Source organism: Streptopelia decaocto, assembly GCF_964273445.1.
Source record: "Streptopelia decaocto genome assembly, chromosome: 7".
Lineage (NCBI taxonomy): Eukaryota > Metazoa > Chordata > Aves > Columbiformes > Columbidae > Streptopelia > Streptopelia decaocto.
The window spans coordinates 13,160,255-13,179,355 of NC_138661.1; the positions used below are offsets into that span (position 1 = coordinate 13,160,255).

Sequence of the window (19,101 nt, forward strand, 5' to 3'; positions counted from 1 at the left end):
AGAAACTGCACAAGTACGAGACAGGGAACACTGTGGCATGCAGCTGTCTGCTGAAAAGGGTCTGGGGCACATCGTGTGTCACAGGCCGCCCCTAAGTCAACAATGTTGTGTTGTATTATGTGATTGTTATATATGTTATATGATATATATGTTATATGATATATGTTATATGTTATGTTACAAAAGGACTCTCACCTATATCTGATTTCATATTCAGAAATACTAACAAGTGTTGTCTACGAATACCCAAGGTAATCTCCCACTGCTCACTTAGCAAAGCCTTGGGGTCCAGTTCAAGGAACTCCAGATCAGCTGAAGAAATGGGGATAAGAAGAATCAGAGATCAAAAGATAATAATAAAATTCAGAGGTGAAAAGATCAAGATTTGAAGCTGTCTTCAGATAACCTAAAAGGTGCCTGCAAAGAGCAGGGCGAACATTAAAATTACAAGACACTTCTGGTACAGAATTTCTCCGAGACAGATTGCCTGGGAGATCAGAGGATTTGAATAACAGATTAAAAACACTTTGGCCAGGAATATTTTAGGCCAAGTCGATCTTTCCAAGGCTTGTGCAGAAGGTCAAAGTTGGTTTTGTTTTTAATATACTATTTCACTGCAAGACTTCCTTGACTTTGCATTAAGCTGCTATACTTGGAAAAGCACTGCCATGCCATGGAAAACAATGCAGGAAAAAAGATAAAAAGATAAAAGATAAAATGCAGGATAAAAATATAAAAATCCAGCTGCTTTTCCATTCTGCTTCTGGAACTTAGTCTCTAAAAGATTACTTTGCAGGCCTTGAAGAGATCATGTTACTGTAAACAAAGCTCGAATAGACTACTTATTGTTCTAGGCCTCTGGTAGTCCTTTTTCTCAGACCTTGCCTTCAGAAATAACAAGCAGCCTAAAACATCTTGGAACTCTCAACAGCTTGAGTTTCCCATTTAAAGGCTCTGGCACTAGGGCACCTTGACACAAGGTAACGTTAGTAGGAAAATAGAGTTAATATAAAATGAGAAAAGGCTATGGGGAGGGAAGAAGCCTCTTCTGCAGGGTCCAGCGCAGCAGCAATGTACAAGACTGAGATCCAGGGTTCTGCCAAGCCCCATGGGCAGCAGGCTAATGATTTGTGGCCTTGACCATCAGAGGCAGGGTCACATCCCTGCACTTGCAGCTGAACCATGGGGCGGCAGTCAGCACAGAGCCCGCATCTGTTGGCGCAGCCCTTTTTGATCCAGGACAAGACTGCTGGGGGAGTCTGGTTATAGAATCAAAGAATGGTTTGGGTTGGAAAGGATTTTTAAAGATCAGCTAGTCCAACCCCCCTGCCCATGAGCAGGGGCATATTTCACTAGACCAGATTGCTCAAAGCCCTGTCCAACCTGACCTTGCACACTTCCAGAGATGGGGCATCCACAGCTTCTCTGGGCAGCCTGTTCCAGCACCTCACCACCCTCATTGTAAATAACTTCTTCCTTATATAGAATGTACATCTATCCTCTTCTAGTTTAAATGGTTACCCCTTGTTCTGTCACTACAGTCCCCGGTAAAAGGTTTCTCTCAGTCTTCATAGACCCTGTTTATACATTCAAAGGCCACAACAAGCCTTCCCTTCTCCAGGCTGAGCAACCCCAACTCAGCCTCTCTTCATAGGAGAGGTGTTACAGGCCTTGAACCCCTATAAAAAGGGGGCACCCCCTCCAAAGTCCTCACAAGGGCAGTTCACCCAGAAAGCAAGATACCCCTCCACAGCCTCCCTGAACCACCCGAAACCACGCTTGGGCAATCGATGCTCTGCAGAGGAGGGATCCCCTGCGCCACGTAATCACCACCTCCGCAAACTCCAAATTTTCTTTCTCTCATTACTTAGGGTATTGCAATGGTTAAATTTTTCAGATGCAGCTGCGAAGGGAACGGTTGGGGAGGGGGAGAGAAAGGGGAGAGGAAGAGGGGAGAAGGAGAGGGGAGAGGGGACTCCGCCCCCCCATCCCCGGTAGTCCCATCCTCGTCCCGCCCTTTGCTCAGAGCCGCCCCGGCGAGGCCGCCAGTGGCTGCGGGCGCCTGGGGGGAGTTGTCCCGCAGCCCGCCCCTTCGGAGGCGCGGCCCGGCCCCAGTCCGGCAGAAAGGGCGGCCGGCGAGGCGGGCGCGGCAGTGCGCGGAGCGGCATCGCGCAAGGGCTGGGCCCGCCGGGAGCGGAGGGTGCCAGCATGGCTCTGGATTTCCTCGCGGGATGCGTCGGCGGTGAGGAGAAGGGGAGCTGCGGGAAAAAAAAAAAAAAAAATAAATAAAAATGGGGGTGGGGGAGAAAAATAGAGGGAAAAGGGGGGATAAAAGGGTGGGAAGGGGCGTAAAATGAAAATGCAAAAGGAGAGGAAATGAGAAAAAGAAAAGGGGGAAGAAAAAAGAAAAGGGAGGGGAAAAGTGAGGGGGAAATAGAAAAAAAAAATTAAAGCGGAAAAAAAGGGAGAGGGGGGAAAAGAGGAAGAAAAACCGGGGTGGAAGGGAGAGCTGGGCGCACCGCTTTTATTTTGTGAGAGAAGAACTGCTCTGGGCAAGGGGGTGCGATGGGAAGGGCCGCGGCGCCGAGCCCGGAGCGGGTGGCGGGAGGGGGCAGGCAGCGGGAGGACTCGGGGATTTCCCGGGGGTGCGGGCTGGCCCTGCCCGTGGCGGTGCCGCAGCGGCGGGTTTGCCCGAAAGGGCTGGAAGCAGCGGCCGGCGGGAAGGGAGCTCTCCCGGTGTCAGCAAGCGGGCGGCAGCAGGCTCAGGAACCCCTCTGACCTGCAAATATGAATAGTGCAGATGTTTAACGTGAAGAGGAGGAGAGAATACGTATGCTTGCCTTGCTCTTCCCTGTGCATCTGCTTACAGCCTTCCTTCTTCTATTTTTAGCGGTTGTTAATTGGGTTCAGGAGATTTATTCTCAGGGCTTTTCAGTTGTTTGTGTTTGCTGTTTTCCTTGCCAAGCTGGCAGAGATATTTTTTTCTTTTCAGCTTTTCTGACTTCATCCTAGTGATCCTTGCCTTTCCAGGGATCCTGCATGGTCAGTTGTCCCACTGGTCTTTCCACGCTGAACAGAGTGCACACAGCTATTTTTGTGACTTGGGCTATCTTGCTGTTGTGGTGACCTTGACCAACCTGGACTCCTCCATCCTAGAGTGGCCATTGTATTTCTTGCCACATCTTCTTAGAGAGAGGGAGGGACATTATCTTTCTGCCAATGTGAGAAGGTCATAAATGGATTGAACCTCCAGATTTGGTTCACACAAGTAGAGAGCTAAAGGATCCCTTGCTTCAGCCAGTAGTTGTCTTTTTCAGTGTAAAATGCATGTATTCAGATTAGGCAATGTAACTAATAGGTCTAGCATGTAACTCCTAACAAGTCCTTCAATGCTAGAATAAAGCAAGAGTTGCATGGTCCTTCCACAGGTGCTACCATCACATCTGGAAAGGCTACGGGCAGAGTGTGGGGATTTTAGAGAAGCTTCCAGGTTTTCTATGCCTCCTCAGAGTGGCATGTACATTAAATATTTTTCTTCAGATGAAATCTGCAATTTCTGCAGGCTGGAATTGCCTCCGGGTGGGGCCAGGAATCACTGCTGAACTTCCCTTATGATGTGGCATGCTCTGTAGTCAACCCCTGCCTGGGGCTCACAAGCTTCAGGAGCGTAAAGGCAGCTAGTACTGGCCTGAAGGACTGAACTGTAGATCTCTTATCGTCTGGCTTGGTAGGAATGCTCTGTCCCTGACCTGCCAGTGATGTTGTACACTTATACCTCAGGCTGGTGGTCCTGTTGGGGCTACAATAACACCAGACCCAGGAAGAAAAACTGAGTCATAACCACGGCATTTGTTTGGTTTCAGGTGCAGCTGGAGTGCTGGTAGGACACCCATTTGACACTGTTAAGGTGGGTTGATGATGAAATAACTTTGTCTCTAAAACTCAAAGTTTTACCAAGGAGTAGGGGAGGAAAAAAAATCCCCAAATGCTGTAGGAGCATAAATCTGTGCTGGAGAGTTTGGAGCAAGCCTCCTCAAGAATGGTTTATAGATTTACAGTCTCCAGCTCTTCAGAAGTGAAAAATGATTTGTATGTATGATTCAACCCAGTAACATGACAAATGTTGGCGTAAACCACAAGTTCTTCAGTGCAGTAACAATGCTGTATTTGAAAATTTAATAATTTTGGCCGTAGCTTGCTTCTCTGCAGTGTTCATCGCTAACTGCTAAAACTGCCTCTCCCTGCATTTGGAACTCAAAACTACTTTGCTACTGGGTTGAAAATTTGCTTTTTGTTTCTCCCTCGAGCTCTGCTACTTACTCCTCAAGCATTAATTTGTCACAGTAGCCAAAGAGTGTAAGTGGATAAAAATCCACAGCACAAAGCTTGTCTGGGGCCTTTTTCCTCCCTTTAAGTATTATTATGTATTTCTATAACTTTGAGTTCAAATTGATTTTCTGATAGTAGCTTAGCTACATGTATTATGCATACTAAGGGTAGCTAAGACCTGTTCAAAGATGAGATTTGAAATCTCCTGGGGGCACTTCAGCCAGGACTCCCACAGGTCCAAGCCCACTTTTCAGACTGGAATGGCATCTTTAGTCACTTTTTGACAGCCTTATCCAAAGTTTTGCACTGAAAGAAGGAGGGATGCCAAAATATTCCCTGCTAAACTGATACACCAGATCACTTGACTGCAGCAGACAGCACGCCATCCGCTACAGCTATATTTGGAATACCTTTACTTTGCTGAGTTTAAATACGCAAAGGCCTAATAGTGTTACTGAAATAATCACCATATCCTGTATTCTAGCACATGGTTAATTCAGTACGGATTTTCTTAGCTAGTGGATATTAGTCCTTGCCAGTCAAGTGCAAGCTGCTCAAATAGTAAAAACTATACGTATGTTTTTCAGAGTATGGTAAATTTGGCTGTTAAAGTAATTGGGTTGAATTCTAGTATATATTTTCAGGAATGGTATTAATCAGGCTTGCATTTTTTTATGGTGATACAGGGCCAGCTGTCTTTTTCTCTCAACCCCATCCTGCCAAATTTTACGTGCTTAAATTAAGGTGATGGGTCATTTCACTGAAGCCAGCAAAACTGCTAAAATTCTATCCTCAGATTAAAGTTAAACACATGGGGTTTGGTTATTTTTCATTTGTTTTAAAGTAAAACAGCTTCTATTGCATGAAACTAAACATTTAAGTGTCTGTAAAACTGGGGCTCCCAGGCTGGTTCTAGCAGATGTATTAATACAAAATAGATGTGTTTGCTTTAGAAAAAAGGTCTTGCTTTACAATGGAAGAAACTAATTTCTTTGCAGATGACTTGAAGTGTTTTATGAAATCCATTGTGGCACACTATGATTTCATACTTATTAGAACATATTATAAACATTTATCTATTTATTTTTTTTTTTTTTTTAGAGAAAACACCAACGCTTGTGTTATAGCTAGCATAGTCACCACCATATGTGGGAAAACTAACACTATAACCAGACTTTAAAAAATGCATAACTTGTGTGTGTATATGTGTTAAGAATGAATCATTTTTTATAGTTCTGCAGAGTTTAAAGGGCTATCTGGTAGTCACCTTAGACTGTATGATTCTAACATAACTGAACAATGGGAAAGCTGCTTAGATAAGCCAGAATTTTACTTCTGTCTTGTCTTTTAAGCTCTTTTTTTTTTTTGGCCAGTGACCATGTTTCACAAAGCGGGGAGGGGGATGGTGGGACACACAGGGAGAGGTTAAGCCGGTGCAGTCACCCTGCGAAACCCACAACTGAGCTGATCTCAGAAGTGGCAAACTCCTTATCCCTGGTTTGTTGATGTAATGTATAAAGTTGCTTTTTTGCTTTTAACTGCCTTTACTTTCTGAGCTAGGGGCTGTCTTCATTAACAGCAAAAGTGTTACTTTGTTGTAGATGACAGATAAGCCTCATCACGGGAGAGTTACCTAGTAAGTATAGCCCAGGTGAACACTTCTGTTTCTCTCAGTTTTAATTTATTCCCAAATGTATTAGTTCAAATAAAGATCTAAAAGACTTATGAAGCTTTTTCCCTTTTTAGTTTTTAAACTGATGTGTCCCTCTTCTATAGCTATAGCATGGAGGGAGTGGGGTTTAAATATCACTTTTATTTTTTAATGTAAAGTCTTATTCTGAACCTTCTTTTTGGTACGTATTTCTGGCTGTATGCACTTCCACACACAGTGACTCTGAAACTCAATCAGAGGCACACTGTTGTTGAGATCTTACCCACTACATATACTTGGAGAGCATTTTCGTTGCCCAAACACTTTCAAATCACGTATTTTGCACATTATTAAATGCTTGGACTGTTTTGGGGGTGTGGTGGTTTGTATTTTTTTTGCTTCGTCTTGAGTACCATTATACTAGTCCTTAGTGATATAAAATTACAGTGTGTTACTATTGGACTTAAAACCTTAGTAACAGTGGTTTCAAGTAAGAAGGAAGCAAGAATTGGGCAATGAACAGAACAGAAGATTAAACTTTGCACATGATTCATCCGTCCTATTGTTATACACACTAAAGAGCTTGTTGAATATGGCATTAATACTCATGAAATAAGGTTTCATATGCATTCATTGCCTTACCTGGCAGTTTGCTAATATGGGTACCCCTATGCAGTCATTGCTGTACTTAAATGAAAGAGCTGGTTTTCATTCTTAGACCTGGAGCATCAGTACACTCTAAATATTTCATCTTATAACAAAGCTTTATTGGTCAGTATTTCATGAATTATTTAGACAAAAGTAGTGGGAGCTGTATGCCACTAGGAAATTCAACCTATATACAGAATATGACTAATTCCGAGCTACTAAAGACAAGCATATAGAAAAGTTAAAGAGGGTTCCTGAGCTGCAGTTCTCCCAAAGGCCAAACATGTGGAAGTCCCCTCACTTCACAGACAGGGTTTGAAACAATATCAGTAAGTTATAAATGGAGTTAAAGCTTCATTTTGTGCAATTCTGACAGCTTGTCAAGATTTATGACTTTGCTTGTGGGTCTGCTGCTTGGGCACTTATGACAATCTGCCTGACCCCCAAACAGCATTTTGAGTAAGAGGGGATTTATTTTCTTTGAATCCTACTGTAAGCCTACTTTTAAGTCTAAGAAGTTTTAAAACCCTCTTCCATCTTGGAAAAACTGAGGTGGTCTCAGCTTCCCCTTCTGGCCAGCATACACTGATGTGTACACCAAAAAGACTGAAAACTTCAGTTTTGATTTACAGACATAAAATTACATGTTATAGAAATATAAAAACAATACTGAACATGTAAATAATTTTCGCCTCAAAGAAAGCTAACCTGAATATAAAGTTTTGACAAACCATATCCCTAAATCCTTTCCTAGACTCACATCACCTTATGGGTCTTTCATTGTTATGGTGGTGTTTATTATTACTTTAGGCAAACAGGGATAAAAAGATTTACAGTCAGGAATCTCTTGCATACACCTGATAATCTTTTGTTCAGAATAAGAGTCTTGAAGTTTTTGCCCTGGAGTTGTAGCAGCAGCATTAAATGGTTGATAAGCATCTTTTCTCAGGAACATTAGAGCCCTCCATGCTGGAGATCAGAGACAGATTTCTGACTTTTCCAATGCAGTGAAACCTATTTATTGAGTTCATTGCAGTGTGGGGTTTTGCACAAACTAGGTAGCTTATGAGGCTTTTTTGTTTTGTTTGAAATATGTTGAGAACAAAGCAGCAGGAGAAAACGGATTGGACTTTCCCCTTAAATGTTAAAAAACATGTGGGAAACTGGCCTGTCTCCTGATCTCAACAGTTACAACAGCTTCTATCTGTCCAGCAGAACATACTGTTTCAATTTTGGAAAAGTTAACTGATTACTAACATTAAAGTTTGAAACAGCCACACCCTCATAAATTGTTTGCATTTATCAAGTAAAAAAAAACAAACAGACTAAAATGTAAAAGGACAAGTAGCTTTTTATTCTGTCCTTATGCAAAGAAAGATGTCTTAATCTCTTCCCAGCTACCCTCTGAAAAGAAATCAGATCTCAGTGAAGCACCCCAAGTCTGGAACTCTATGGGTGGTGGTGTTGAACTTTTCCATCCTTTTACAATTAGCCTTATTTCATGCTTGATTTGTAAATATTGTTTGATGAAATTCTATTTGGTTTGTACAGATATTCCTTAGTGTGAACAGAAATATTCCTGGCAGCTAAAGAAAGTACTTATTGTAGCCAGTACTGGAAAACTCCAATCTGAAATTCTAGATAATAGTGTACCCTGTTGTACTTCCACATAATGTTTTTCTAATAGTCACAAGTTGTTAATAATCCTCCTTCCTTCATGTCTTCACCCCAAAAGTTAATTTGAAACACTTAGAATATTTTCAAGTTATTTTGCCACATATGGCATTGCAGCGTCCAGCCTGTGCTCTTGCATATATAATATATTATCTCTGTATATGCACAAGATTAAAGTTTACAAATTAGGCTGCTCTTGACATACAAATCAGTATCTCATACAACTTTTTATAGGTTCGTCTCCAAGTTCAAAATGTAGAGAAACCTCTCTACCGTGGGACCTTCCATTGCTTTCAGTCCATCATAAAGCAAGAATCTGTAAGTACAAAATTAACACTTTGCATATTTTGTATCTTCATGTATTTTGTATCAGAAGGAGGTTCTTTTAAAAAAAAAAAAAAAAGTACAAATATTGAAGGTCAAGAGATAAGCATGTTCTGAACCTCACCTGACCACAGGGCAGATCTTGTAGTCAGAAGTTTGCCAGAAACTTTGTGAAGAAGATCATTAAACTGGAAGTTGATATTTTGAAGTTAACTTTTCAAATAAGATAATGAGTTACTTGAATAGCTAATTTTCTGAGAATCTAATCAATCTGAGCAATGAGTGAAGAAATTGATGAAGCTTTTTTTCTGCTGAAGCTTTAAGACCATAGCTAAAAGGTTTAGGCTTTTAGCTACTTAAAAAATAAAGTGTAAAATTTACCATGAAACTTCTCTCTGGATGGACTAAAATTATTTTCTGGATGTGTTCAACTATATATTTATACTGCTAGAAATGTTTTGATGTTTGTGTCCTAGGCAGCAATGAAATTATTATTACAAAGCAAGATGGTACTGATCCTCTGGCCACTGTTAGAAAGAGCCAGAAAGGCCACGTTCTGCAGAGTTTCAGGAGGTTATCCACACCAATGTTAAAAAGAGTTTTTCCTTCTTTCCTTCTTCCATTAGGCTTTTGGACTCTATAAAGGTATTGGGTCACCAATGATGGGACTTACCTTCATTAACGCCCTTGTGTTCGGTGTGCAAGGAAACACACTTCGTGCTCTTGGCAAAGACACTCCTCTGAACCAGTTCCTTGCAGGGTCCGCGGCCGGGGCCATCCAGTGCATCATCTGCTGTCCCATGGAGCTGGCAAAGACAAGAATGCAGCTTCAGGGAACAGGTGAATACAAACAAAAAATGAAGAACTACAAAAATTCCCTGGATTGTTTGATCAAAATCTATCAAAAGGAAGGGCTGAGGGGTATCAACCGGGGCATGGTCTCTACGTTCATAAGAGAGACTCCAAGCTTTGGCTTTTACTTCCTGACCTATGACTGCATGACCAGGTATTTAGGCTGTGAAGCTGAAGACAGTTATGTTATTCCCAAACTGCTGTTTTCTGGAGGGGTGTCGGGAATTGTGTCCTGGCTCTCAACCTATCCCATGGATGTGATCAAATCCCGGCTCCAGGCTGATGGAGTCGGAGGCGTTACACAATACAATGGCATTTTGGACTGTGTCCAGAAGAGTTACCATGAAGAAGGCTGGAGGGTGTTCACAAGAGGTCTTACTTCTACACTTCTCCGGGCTTTTCCTGTCAACGCAGCTACCTTTGCTACTGTCACTGTCTTCCTAATGTATATGAGGCCAGATGACAACCTTCGTGGATGTGAACCGGGTCCAGTAATCCAGCAGCCTTCCAGTTTGTGAACCCTCGCTGTTTGTTCTCCTGATCCAAAGCCTGGCTGGCTGGGTTGGTTTTTTTTTTTTTAATGTAAACATTTGACTCACACAAGAGATGTAAATATGTGTTATCTGTATAAAGAATTCCTAAATATGTCAAATTAGGATTTCATCTCATTACTTGTATAAACAGCATATTGCCTTACTAAGGACTTCATATCTAGTAGTATCCAAGTAAGATGGGGACCTGCCTTTAGCAAGTACTGTACAGCTACTGTTGCAGCTCCAGAAAAGGATCTGGAGAATGTCATAGTATCAGAAATCAGGTTGTCTTCCATTCGTGTTCTGAATGACTAAGATGAATGCAGAAATATTTTCAGAAAAGAAATGCTCTTTTTGCATGTAACAGGAGTAAGTATAGTCCTTTAAGGTGAAGTAGGGGGAGGACATTAATTGTTGGAGTCATTTGCAGGTAACCCTGAACTGTTTGAGGCATGGACTAGCATTCAGCTAGCCATGTGTTTTACTTTTCCTCTGCTTTTATATGTCAGTGGTTTAAGTAACAATTTTTTAATTATTTTTTTTTTTTTTTTAGCAGACCAGTATGAACAATGACTTGTTCCTAAGCTACCTCCCTTTCAGCTTGGAATAAATATCTTAAGCACAGACTTTCCTTTAGATCTCAATGTTTGTAAGGATTTAAGGAAAATCAAATCTAGTGAAACAGCTGTTACTTGCCTTCTCCTCTGTTTCTCGTTAGGTGGGTACATGGGTTGTATTGACTGGATTCAGCCAAAGTAGACTTTGTTCTCTGAAGTTAATACAATGTTGTGCCACTTCCCTCAACATGCCCCATAGAAGCCAGTAATGTACAGAAGTCAAGTCCTACCTGTGGTATTGCACAAAATGTTTGTGGGTACAAAGTTAGCTTAGCAGCTTGAAGTACTATAGAAATATGTACATGTTTAGAACTGGAGGTTTCATTCCTTTCCGGACAGTAGCGGTGTAAGTGTCTGAAATGGCTGGTGTTCAATATGCTTGCATTATGAATTTATACAAAATTGATTTTTATGTATTTAGTTACAGTGCTACTGGAAAGATGACTGAAAAGATGACTGAAAAGGGTTTTGGAGAATTTTCTAGTTACATTAGTCCATTGTGATTTTTTTTTTAGCAGTCTGTTCAAGAGAGATTGCATTAGTCAAAGAGTTCTAAACAGTTATTGAAGATTTGGAACATGAGCTACACATATTTGGCACGCATAGGCAGGAGGAAGGAGTGCATGTGTGTGAGGATGTTCTAAAACATATCGAACTAATTAAGTACAAGTTGTTACACTTGGTTGGGACAAGTGCAATATGTGTTTAATTTATATGAATTTTCTAAAAAAACCCTTATTTCATAGCATTTTGCACTGCAACAAAATATGCTGGAGAAACCTTTAAAACTGGTATGTCTTTTTATACCTTGGAGGTATGTTGGATGTTTTGCTGCCTACTTGCACTGAGATTCAAATTGAATGTTAAATCTGTCTACTAAGCTGCAAATGCACAACTCACAGCAAAGACCATTTACACCTTTGTACAGTAGTCTGTAATTATTGTATATAAAATTGAGGGAATAAATTTTAAAAAAATTTTTACTTTGGTTCTTTCAAGTTTCTTGTATTTTACTCGGATGCTGTTAAATCAACTGCGCAAGAGGGTGGGGTTTCTGGCTCTTGCCTGGAGACACTTGTTCCCCACCTGCCTTTCACGCACACCAGGAAGGACAGCGCCTTGCTCTGGCTCAGAGCGCATCAATTCGTTGAAGCAAAGAAGGGAAGTTGTCTGAGCTTGGTTCTTGAAACTGATCTTTTCACTAAGAGCCTCAGTTGGAGGTATTATAGCTACTAAGAGAACAATCCTGCTTTTAGAACCAAAGAGCCGACACAGTGCTTGGACCCTTCCTATTCTGCATGTTTGGTTTAAGCAGTGCCGAGCAGCACCAAGGCTGCAAAACTGCAGAAGACAAGTGTAGGGTCCCTGCAGAGTCACATCAGGATCAAGTACCAGGTCTGCCAACAGCACTGTTCGTACCTCAGTCAGAGGAATGCTTGGCTCTAAGATGCAAGAGTTTAACAAAAAAAGCTTTGTAGGTTGCAATTTTTTGGCTTTAGACAGCACAACTAGGCCACAGAGAGCATCAATATTCCAAATAAAATGCCATGCAGGAAATCCAGGATGATCAGAGCAAGAGAACACCTCTCCTATAACGACTGGCTGAGAAAGGTGGGGTTGTTGAGCCTGGAGAAGAGAAGGCTCTGGGGAGACCTTGAAGCAGCCTTTTGGTCCTTGAAAGGAAGTAGCCTATAAGAAAGATGGGGACAGACTTTTTAGCAGGGCCTGTTCTGATAGGACAAGGGGTAATGATTTTTAACTAGAAGAGGGGAGATTCAGGCTGGACACCAGGAAGAAATTTTTTACAATGAGGGTAATAAAATATATTAAAAACTTGCCCAGAGAGCTGGTAGATACCCCATGCCTGGAAACATTCAAGGCCAGGCTGGACAGGGCTCTGAGCAATCTGATCTGGTTGAAGATGTCTCGGCTCATTGCAGGGGGGTTGGACTAGATGAGCTCTGAAGGTCCCTTCCACCCAAACTATTCTAGGAGTGTTATAACCTATGAAAAAGAGCTCTCCTTGCTGATGAGAGGTTGCTTCAGGTTCTGGCTCCACTAACTGATCCAAAAGAAAACCTGTCAAGCAACAGTTTGCTAGATCAGAAAAGGGAAAAGCCACCACTTCAACCAACCATGACCAGGGGCAGTTCCAGTCAAGTACCTTGTGTTCTCTCAGCAGGAGCAACAACATTGAACTATGACACAGAAACAAATATTTGGAATAAGCAAACAGTGTCTCCCTAAAAGGCAGCTACATGAACAAAACAGAAAGGTCTACACAATGTTTTACTTGCAGTATTTACTGAAACATTCTGTCCAGAAATTCATCCATCTGGAACTTAACTAATCAGTAGCAGACACTGGAGGTTACTCAACAAGCCCAAGAGGAGGGTCAAAACCAGCTCTCAACTTGATCTGATACCAGTTGCTTGAAATCTGTGCAACTAACTCCCAACTATTAAATCAAGCTAGACAACAGTGTCAGCCTTTTAAAACATGATTCAGTTCCTTCCTGCTAGATTTTCTTATATTTAAATCAATTTAACCAAGTCAATAGAACTGTATTCTGCCTCCCCAGGTCCTCCTTCCCACAAGCAGGAGATGCTCTATTAACAAACACCTCAACAACTGAAGGGAGTAAGAAGGTAAAACTCACTATCCTGTGCTCTGTTCTTTCTTATGACCCACCTGCTGGTAGATGGGTCAAACCAGTGTTACAAGTTGCATCCACAAATATGCTCAGTTAGGACAAGAGGGAAAAACTACCCAGGTGCAAACCTTCCAAGTTTTAAAGAAATTACTATAGTAAAACTACTGGGGTGAAATTCAGTTCATTTATCACATCCACAACTGTAACATAACAGTATCTTTTTTTTGGTCCTCTCTTTCTTGCTCTTCTCTGCATATGTTATAATGGCTTTTTTACAGTTCACATGCAAAAGTAGCAAGACATTCAAGGGGTGAAAACCTGTACATTGCAGGTGCAGGACACGCAACATACTGGGAAAGTTACTAAGATGCAAGTATAAAAAGCTGACCTTGCAGCAAAGAGATGTGTTTGCTCTTCAAAATTAAATATATTTACTATTATTATGCTGGAAAACAGGTGTTAACAGCTGCTGTTGGCCAGACTCTTGATCTGGGGATAGTTAAAGAACAACCTAAAGCCTAGAAGTGCGCTAAACACCATTAGATTATCAGAAGGTGCAATTAAGCCCCTCTTCTGCCAGAAAAACAACCAGAGAAAATAGCATTTTACCTGAGGCAATGTGCCATATCAAACACCACAGCCATGGAGACAGATGAAGGATCTAAGGGATCACACAACTCTGGGAGGCACAGCAAGAGTGCAGGGAACCAAAGAACTTGCTGGGCCAAAACTAGTGGGGACAGGCTTTTTGAAATCATGTGGAAGCAAACTGCTCTGTCAATGTTCAGGAATTTATGTATGTTCATGGGCAGTGCGGGAGGAAAGCAGAGGAAAAACAGCCATTTTTATCCACCCAGTGTAACTGTTTTGCAACTCTTCTACTAGCGTTGTCCTCACTAATCACAAAAATGGTAATTGCTAACAGAAAAAAAAAATTAGTGACATAATATGCACACAATACATATGATATACAGTAAAAGCTTGTCTACCTAGTTTATTATCAGTTTTAACTGATTTGACCTAGAATATGTTTTTAAACTGAAGGGTTTCATCAGGAAACAAATTGAAACCAAGAAAAGCAAGGTCGGTAGTGAAAAAACAATACCCTATACATTGATATAAATGAAAGAAAGGCAAGTTCTAATGTTCAGAAAACATTCTTCAGGTCTATAAAATTTTACATCTAACAGTTAAATCACTTCTTCGTCTCATTCACTATTATTATGACTGCTTTTACTTACTAAAAGGAACTCATCATATTTTTTTACTAACAGTAAAATAGAGTTGTAGCATTTCAACCATACCCACGTGTCAGTCGATAAAATACTAAAATCATAATGAAGCTTCACCTCACAGTCTGCACTGTCGGCTAAATATATCAAAATAGGAAGAATTGTTGCTAGAGTAATTTGATTTGGCTAAAGTTGATATGAAAGAAAATTAGTATTATTTTTCTAGGATCTGATCTAGTTGCCTTACGCAGAGATTCATCCTAGATCAGGTATACTCAAGTGCTGCAGTCAAGCAGGCCACATATTGTCTTCCCTGTGCACCGATGTGTTTTCACTTAAGGAAGAATGTGCAACAGGTGTTGTAATTTTCAAGCAGGCTAGTAATAAAGTTCAAACTTTTTAAGTGCAATTAAAGGAAGTAAAAATAAACTCTCTTACCCTGAATTTTCTCCAGGCAGACACCTGCTTCCCTGCCAGCTCAGACTGGACACTTTCATACCATTCTCTGGAAAAAATTGAGATTAAACCCCCTATCCCTAACCTATGCAAAAGGAAAGAATAAAAACAAACACACAAAACACACAAAAAGAAAACCTCAGTGCCTGCCATAGTACTATTTCTCTCAATCCATTTTCAAACCATAAACATTTTTATGCCCTTCCAGCCTATGGGAGTCACTGGATTCATATAAATCCATTGGAGGCTCAGTCAAAGCACCAGTTAAGACTGAAGACCGAAGGATCCTATTGTCCAAAGGGCAAATCTTCTGTTTTGCTGAGAAAAAATAAATATGTTAAACAATAAGCCAAAACACAAGCTGCATGATGCCCCACATGAGGCAGTCAAAAATTCTGCAAGCCAAAATTGCAATTGGCAATGTTAGTGAGGTCCTCAGCAAGCATCTTGCAGCTCTGAAGCACACCTGACTTTATGAGCCCCCAAATCCAAACACTAATAAGACAGGGTTTTCTACAGATCTGTCCTGCAACCGATTGCTGAGATGAGCTTTAGCTGAAGTACATTAAGGCATACCAAGTCACCAAGCTTTCTTGTGCATGGATTTTCCACTGTTTAACAAGGAGTCCATCTTATGACTCAGTCTTTATCTGCTCCTATGATTAATCTCAAAAATGTACCTGTTATTCACAAACAACATCCCTCTGAAATACACTTTTACTGTGGGCCTCCTCCAGAGAGAGAACCAACCAGTTTACTTGAGATCTTTGATTCCCTAAAGAGCAGCAATGCAGGACTCAGACACAACATCTGTCCTTGCAGCTTCTGTAATGGCCTTGCAAACATTATGAGCAGCAACACACTAAGTCAAGCAGCAAGGCCTGGAATGCCTTTGACTTTTGAGGAAGCCACAGCTCGATTTGAGCATTCGTGTTTTCACAGATTCACAGAGTGGTTGGGGTTGGACCTCTGGAGATCATCTAGTCCCACCCACCTGCTAAAGCAGGTTCACCAGAGCAGATCACACAGGAATGTGTTCAGGTGGTTTTTGAATGTCTCCACAGGAGACTCCACAACCTCTCTGGGCAGTCTGTTCCAGTGCTCTGGCACCTTCGAAGTAAAGAAGTTTCTCCTCATATTCAGATGGAACCTCCTGTGCCTCAGTCTGTGCTCACTTCCTCTCATCCTATCGTTGGGGACCCCTGAAAAGAGTCTGGTCCCATCCTCTTGACATCCACCCTTCAGATATTTATAAACACTTATGCGATCACCTCTCAGCCTTCTCTTCTCCAGGCTGAACAGACCCAGTTCTCTTAGTCTCTCTTCATAAAAATGTTGTTCCAAGCCTCTAATCATCTTTGTAGCCCACCACTGGAATCCCTCCTGTAATTCCCTGTCAACTAGCTAACCAAAATACCCACTTACAGTTGAAAGCACATTCATTAACACTACATGTCATAAGATTTCCGTATTTGTCTTTAAAGATATTAATATCAGATGTATGGATCCCCTAAAAATATATGATCCGTGTCACACTCAACAGTTTCCATTTACAGCCTTTATTTGCATTGCCTTGCTGGTGCTTTTTACGAATGCACAAGTACACTTGGGACTCTCAAAACTCAGCAGTTGTACTTCTTATTCATCTGCACTGGTATGTGGGAAACTTGCTCCTCGACACTGGCAGATTTCAAGTCTGTCAGGGTCTACTCTACACCACAGGACACCCTACACGCACCTGACCTCACAGGGGCACCCCGGCACTTCGCAATTCTGTCCGCTGGTCACGCTGCACAAACTGGTAATTCACTGCCACCTCCTGGCAAACTACTATTAAAGAGTATCTGCACAGACTGAAATAAGGCACTGACATAGACACTACCTAATATCAGCTCAACTAGCGAGGAATCACACTTAAACCTACAAAAATACTTAATGCAAAAGTGGTGGCAAACAGAAGCATCCAAAAGTCCTGCAAGGACCCCACAAGATACCCTGTCACTTTCTCTTCCTCTCAAAATTGACCAACATTTCTATAGAACTTCAGGCCTGCTCCTGAGGAGATAGAATCATTGAATCATTTCAGTTGGAAGAGACCCTCAGGATCATCGAGTACCTGATCTAACCCGACTCTAGCACTAAACCATGTCCCTAAGAACTTTGTCTAAATGCCTTTTAAACACCTCCAAGGATCTTCCAATTCCCACAGGAACCTGGTGAGAATAGCAGCTCACAAGAGGGATATTACGTCCACACCTTAACATGCAAGAGAAGGACAACCAGCATCTGATCTTAAAGCTTTTATTTTAGAAAAAAAAAAAAAATGACATCAGACTTAAGAAAACCCTGAAACTAGAGTTGTGTAAGACAGTTCCTATAAGCAATATTATAATACTCATTTGCCGGCAGCAAAATAGGGATTTTCTGCTACTTTAGGTGCAGCCAGGGCCTGTAAAATTCACATGAACAATTCTACTGAATCAGATGTATTTTCTCTAGAAGGAAATTCAATATTCTCCAGACTATTTTCAGAGAAACAAAGGGACTGAAAAAATTTCTAAGTAAAACTGCCTCAATAATATAGGATGAGTGTGAGAACTTATAAACTAACCTAAGCTGGTTTGATTTAGGCAAAAAGAATGCAACTGAGTAAAGGACCACTGATCAAAATTACATTACAAAATGAAGCCGGTAGCCATCCAGGCGGCATTTAAGCACTGCTGTAAAGCCATCTTCACACTGTTAGCCTTTGGCAACTTGGTACTAAATCAAGCTATATGATTAAAATGAATACCAAGTCTCATGATAATACAAGCACACACACTGCTCTAATTTGTTTGCACCGTTATGTATTCTTGTGTAGATGTTTCTGCTTGTTGTGTTCTACAGCAGGGTCTCACACCCCCCATCCTCACATCTCTCTCCCATTCTTTTGCCCTGGGACAGCCAAATCACACTGATACAAGCAACCTTTTCACTCTTTCCAAGTAATGAGCTACTTTTTAACTATTTCATTTACACAGCTATGAATAAGTGTACTGATCCCAAGTCCAACTTTTATTTTTATTCCTGCCTGCAGAATTTACACCCAACATCCAATCTAGAAATCCACAATTCTGAAGCTTCTGAAGTCAAAGCTTAGTGCAGACACAAACACTCTTTACTTCCCTCCTCAAGCCATTGTAACACAGACTTAAGAAAGGTGCCGTACAGATTAAAAACTTACTATTCCAAATTGCCATCACTATAGAACAACTAGATCAACCAACACCACTAGCGGCTACCACTCGACATCCTAGACTGATTTGTCTAGCAACCCTAACAAAAACACCAGTTTTTCTCCATTTATTAAAAGGCATTGAGGAGCCACATTTTGAAGACTGCTACTCAGCATATACTGTCCTCAAGTTTGTCCATCTTAGCTGAGTAGAAAGATGCATTGGTCCTAGTTTTTTCCAAGGTTTGCACTGACAAAATACCATGTATGCACCTTAGAGCAGGGCATGACCAAGTGGAAACTGGCCACTGCCATTTCTCTTCATCTATCACTTTGAAGGAATTAGCTTTCTTCAAACATTTGAAAGCCTCAGTAACTATGCCATTTCTGTTAACTATTGCTTTTTACTTCCTGTGGAATTCGCAGAGAGAAAGGATTTCCATCAGTCTATTAAACTACATTACTGCTGACAAGCTACATTGTTAGACTGTTTAGTATTTGGCTTTGTTGAATGACAATTTGTAGCCACTATGGGGGGAAAAAAACGTGCAAAATTCACTACCTCAATTGAACAGTGAACCTCTTTAAGAAGAAAACTAAAATCAAGTGCAAGGTCAGCCGAGGTCCTGGCAGAGAGGAAAAAAGGAATTCTCAGCTTTGTTTTGCTAATAATTTATTCACTTCGTTTAAAATCTGTACCTGGGCTTCTCTTATACCCTCTTCAAGAAAAAACATCTCCAGAAATAATAGGTATTTAAGTTCAGTTTGTCTTGTATTTAAACCAGGACATACTGCTACTTGCAGACCACAAATAGACACAACTGGAAAAGTCTGTAGTCAGTTGAACCTTTTAAAAAAATGGTCTGAATCTGAAAGATAAGATGGCTACAGAATTCTCTCCTTCCATTTCAACAG

The 19,101-nt window shown here is 41.1% G+C and overlaps 1 protein-coding gene across 3 annotated transcripts; it reads left to right on the forward strand.

Moving 5' to 3' along the window:
• Positions 1-2,062: 2,062 nt before the first annotated feature.
• On the forward strand, positions 2,063-11,611 carry SLC25A29 (solute carrier family 25 member 29). Of its 3 annotated transcripts, XM_082057960.1 has the most exons (4): positions 2,083-2,242; positions 3,864-3,907; positions 8,537-8,620; positions 9,253-11,611. In XM_082057960.1, the coding sequence occupies exons 1-4, from the start codon at positions 2,209-2,211 to the stop codon at positions 9,994-9,996; spliced, it is 906 nt and encodes a 301-aa protein (XP_081914086.1). In that variant the 5' UTR covers positions 2,083-2,208; the 3' UTR covers positions 9,997-11,611. The 3 variants fall into 3 exon arrangements, with proteins under 3 accessions (XP_081914085.1, XP_081914086.1, XP_081914087.1); XM_082057959.1 differs by lacking the exon at positions 3,864-3,907 and having other exon boundaries at positions 2,063-2,242; XM_082057961.1 differs by lacking the exons at positions 2,083-2,242; positions 3,864-3,907 and adding an exon at positions 5,962-5,980.
• Positions 11,612-19,101: the final 7,490 nt, after the last annotated feature.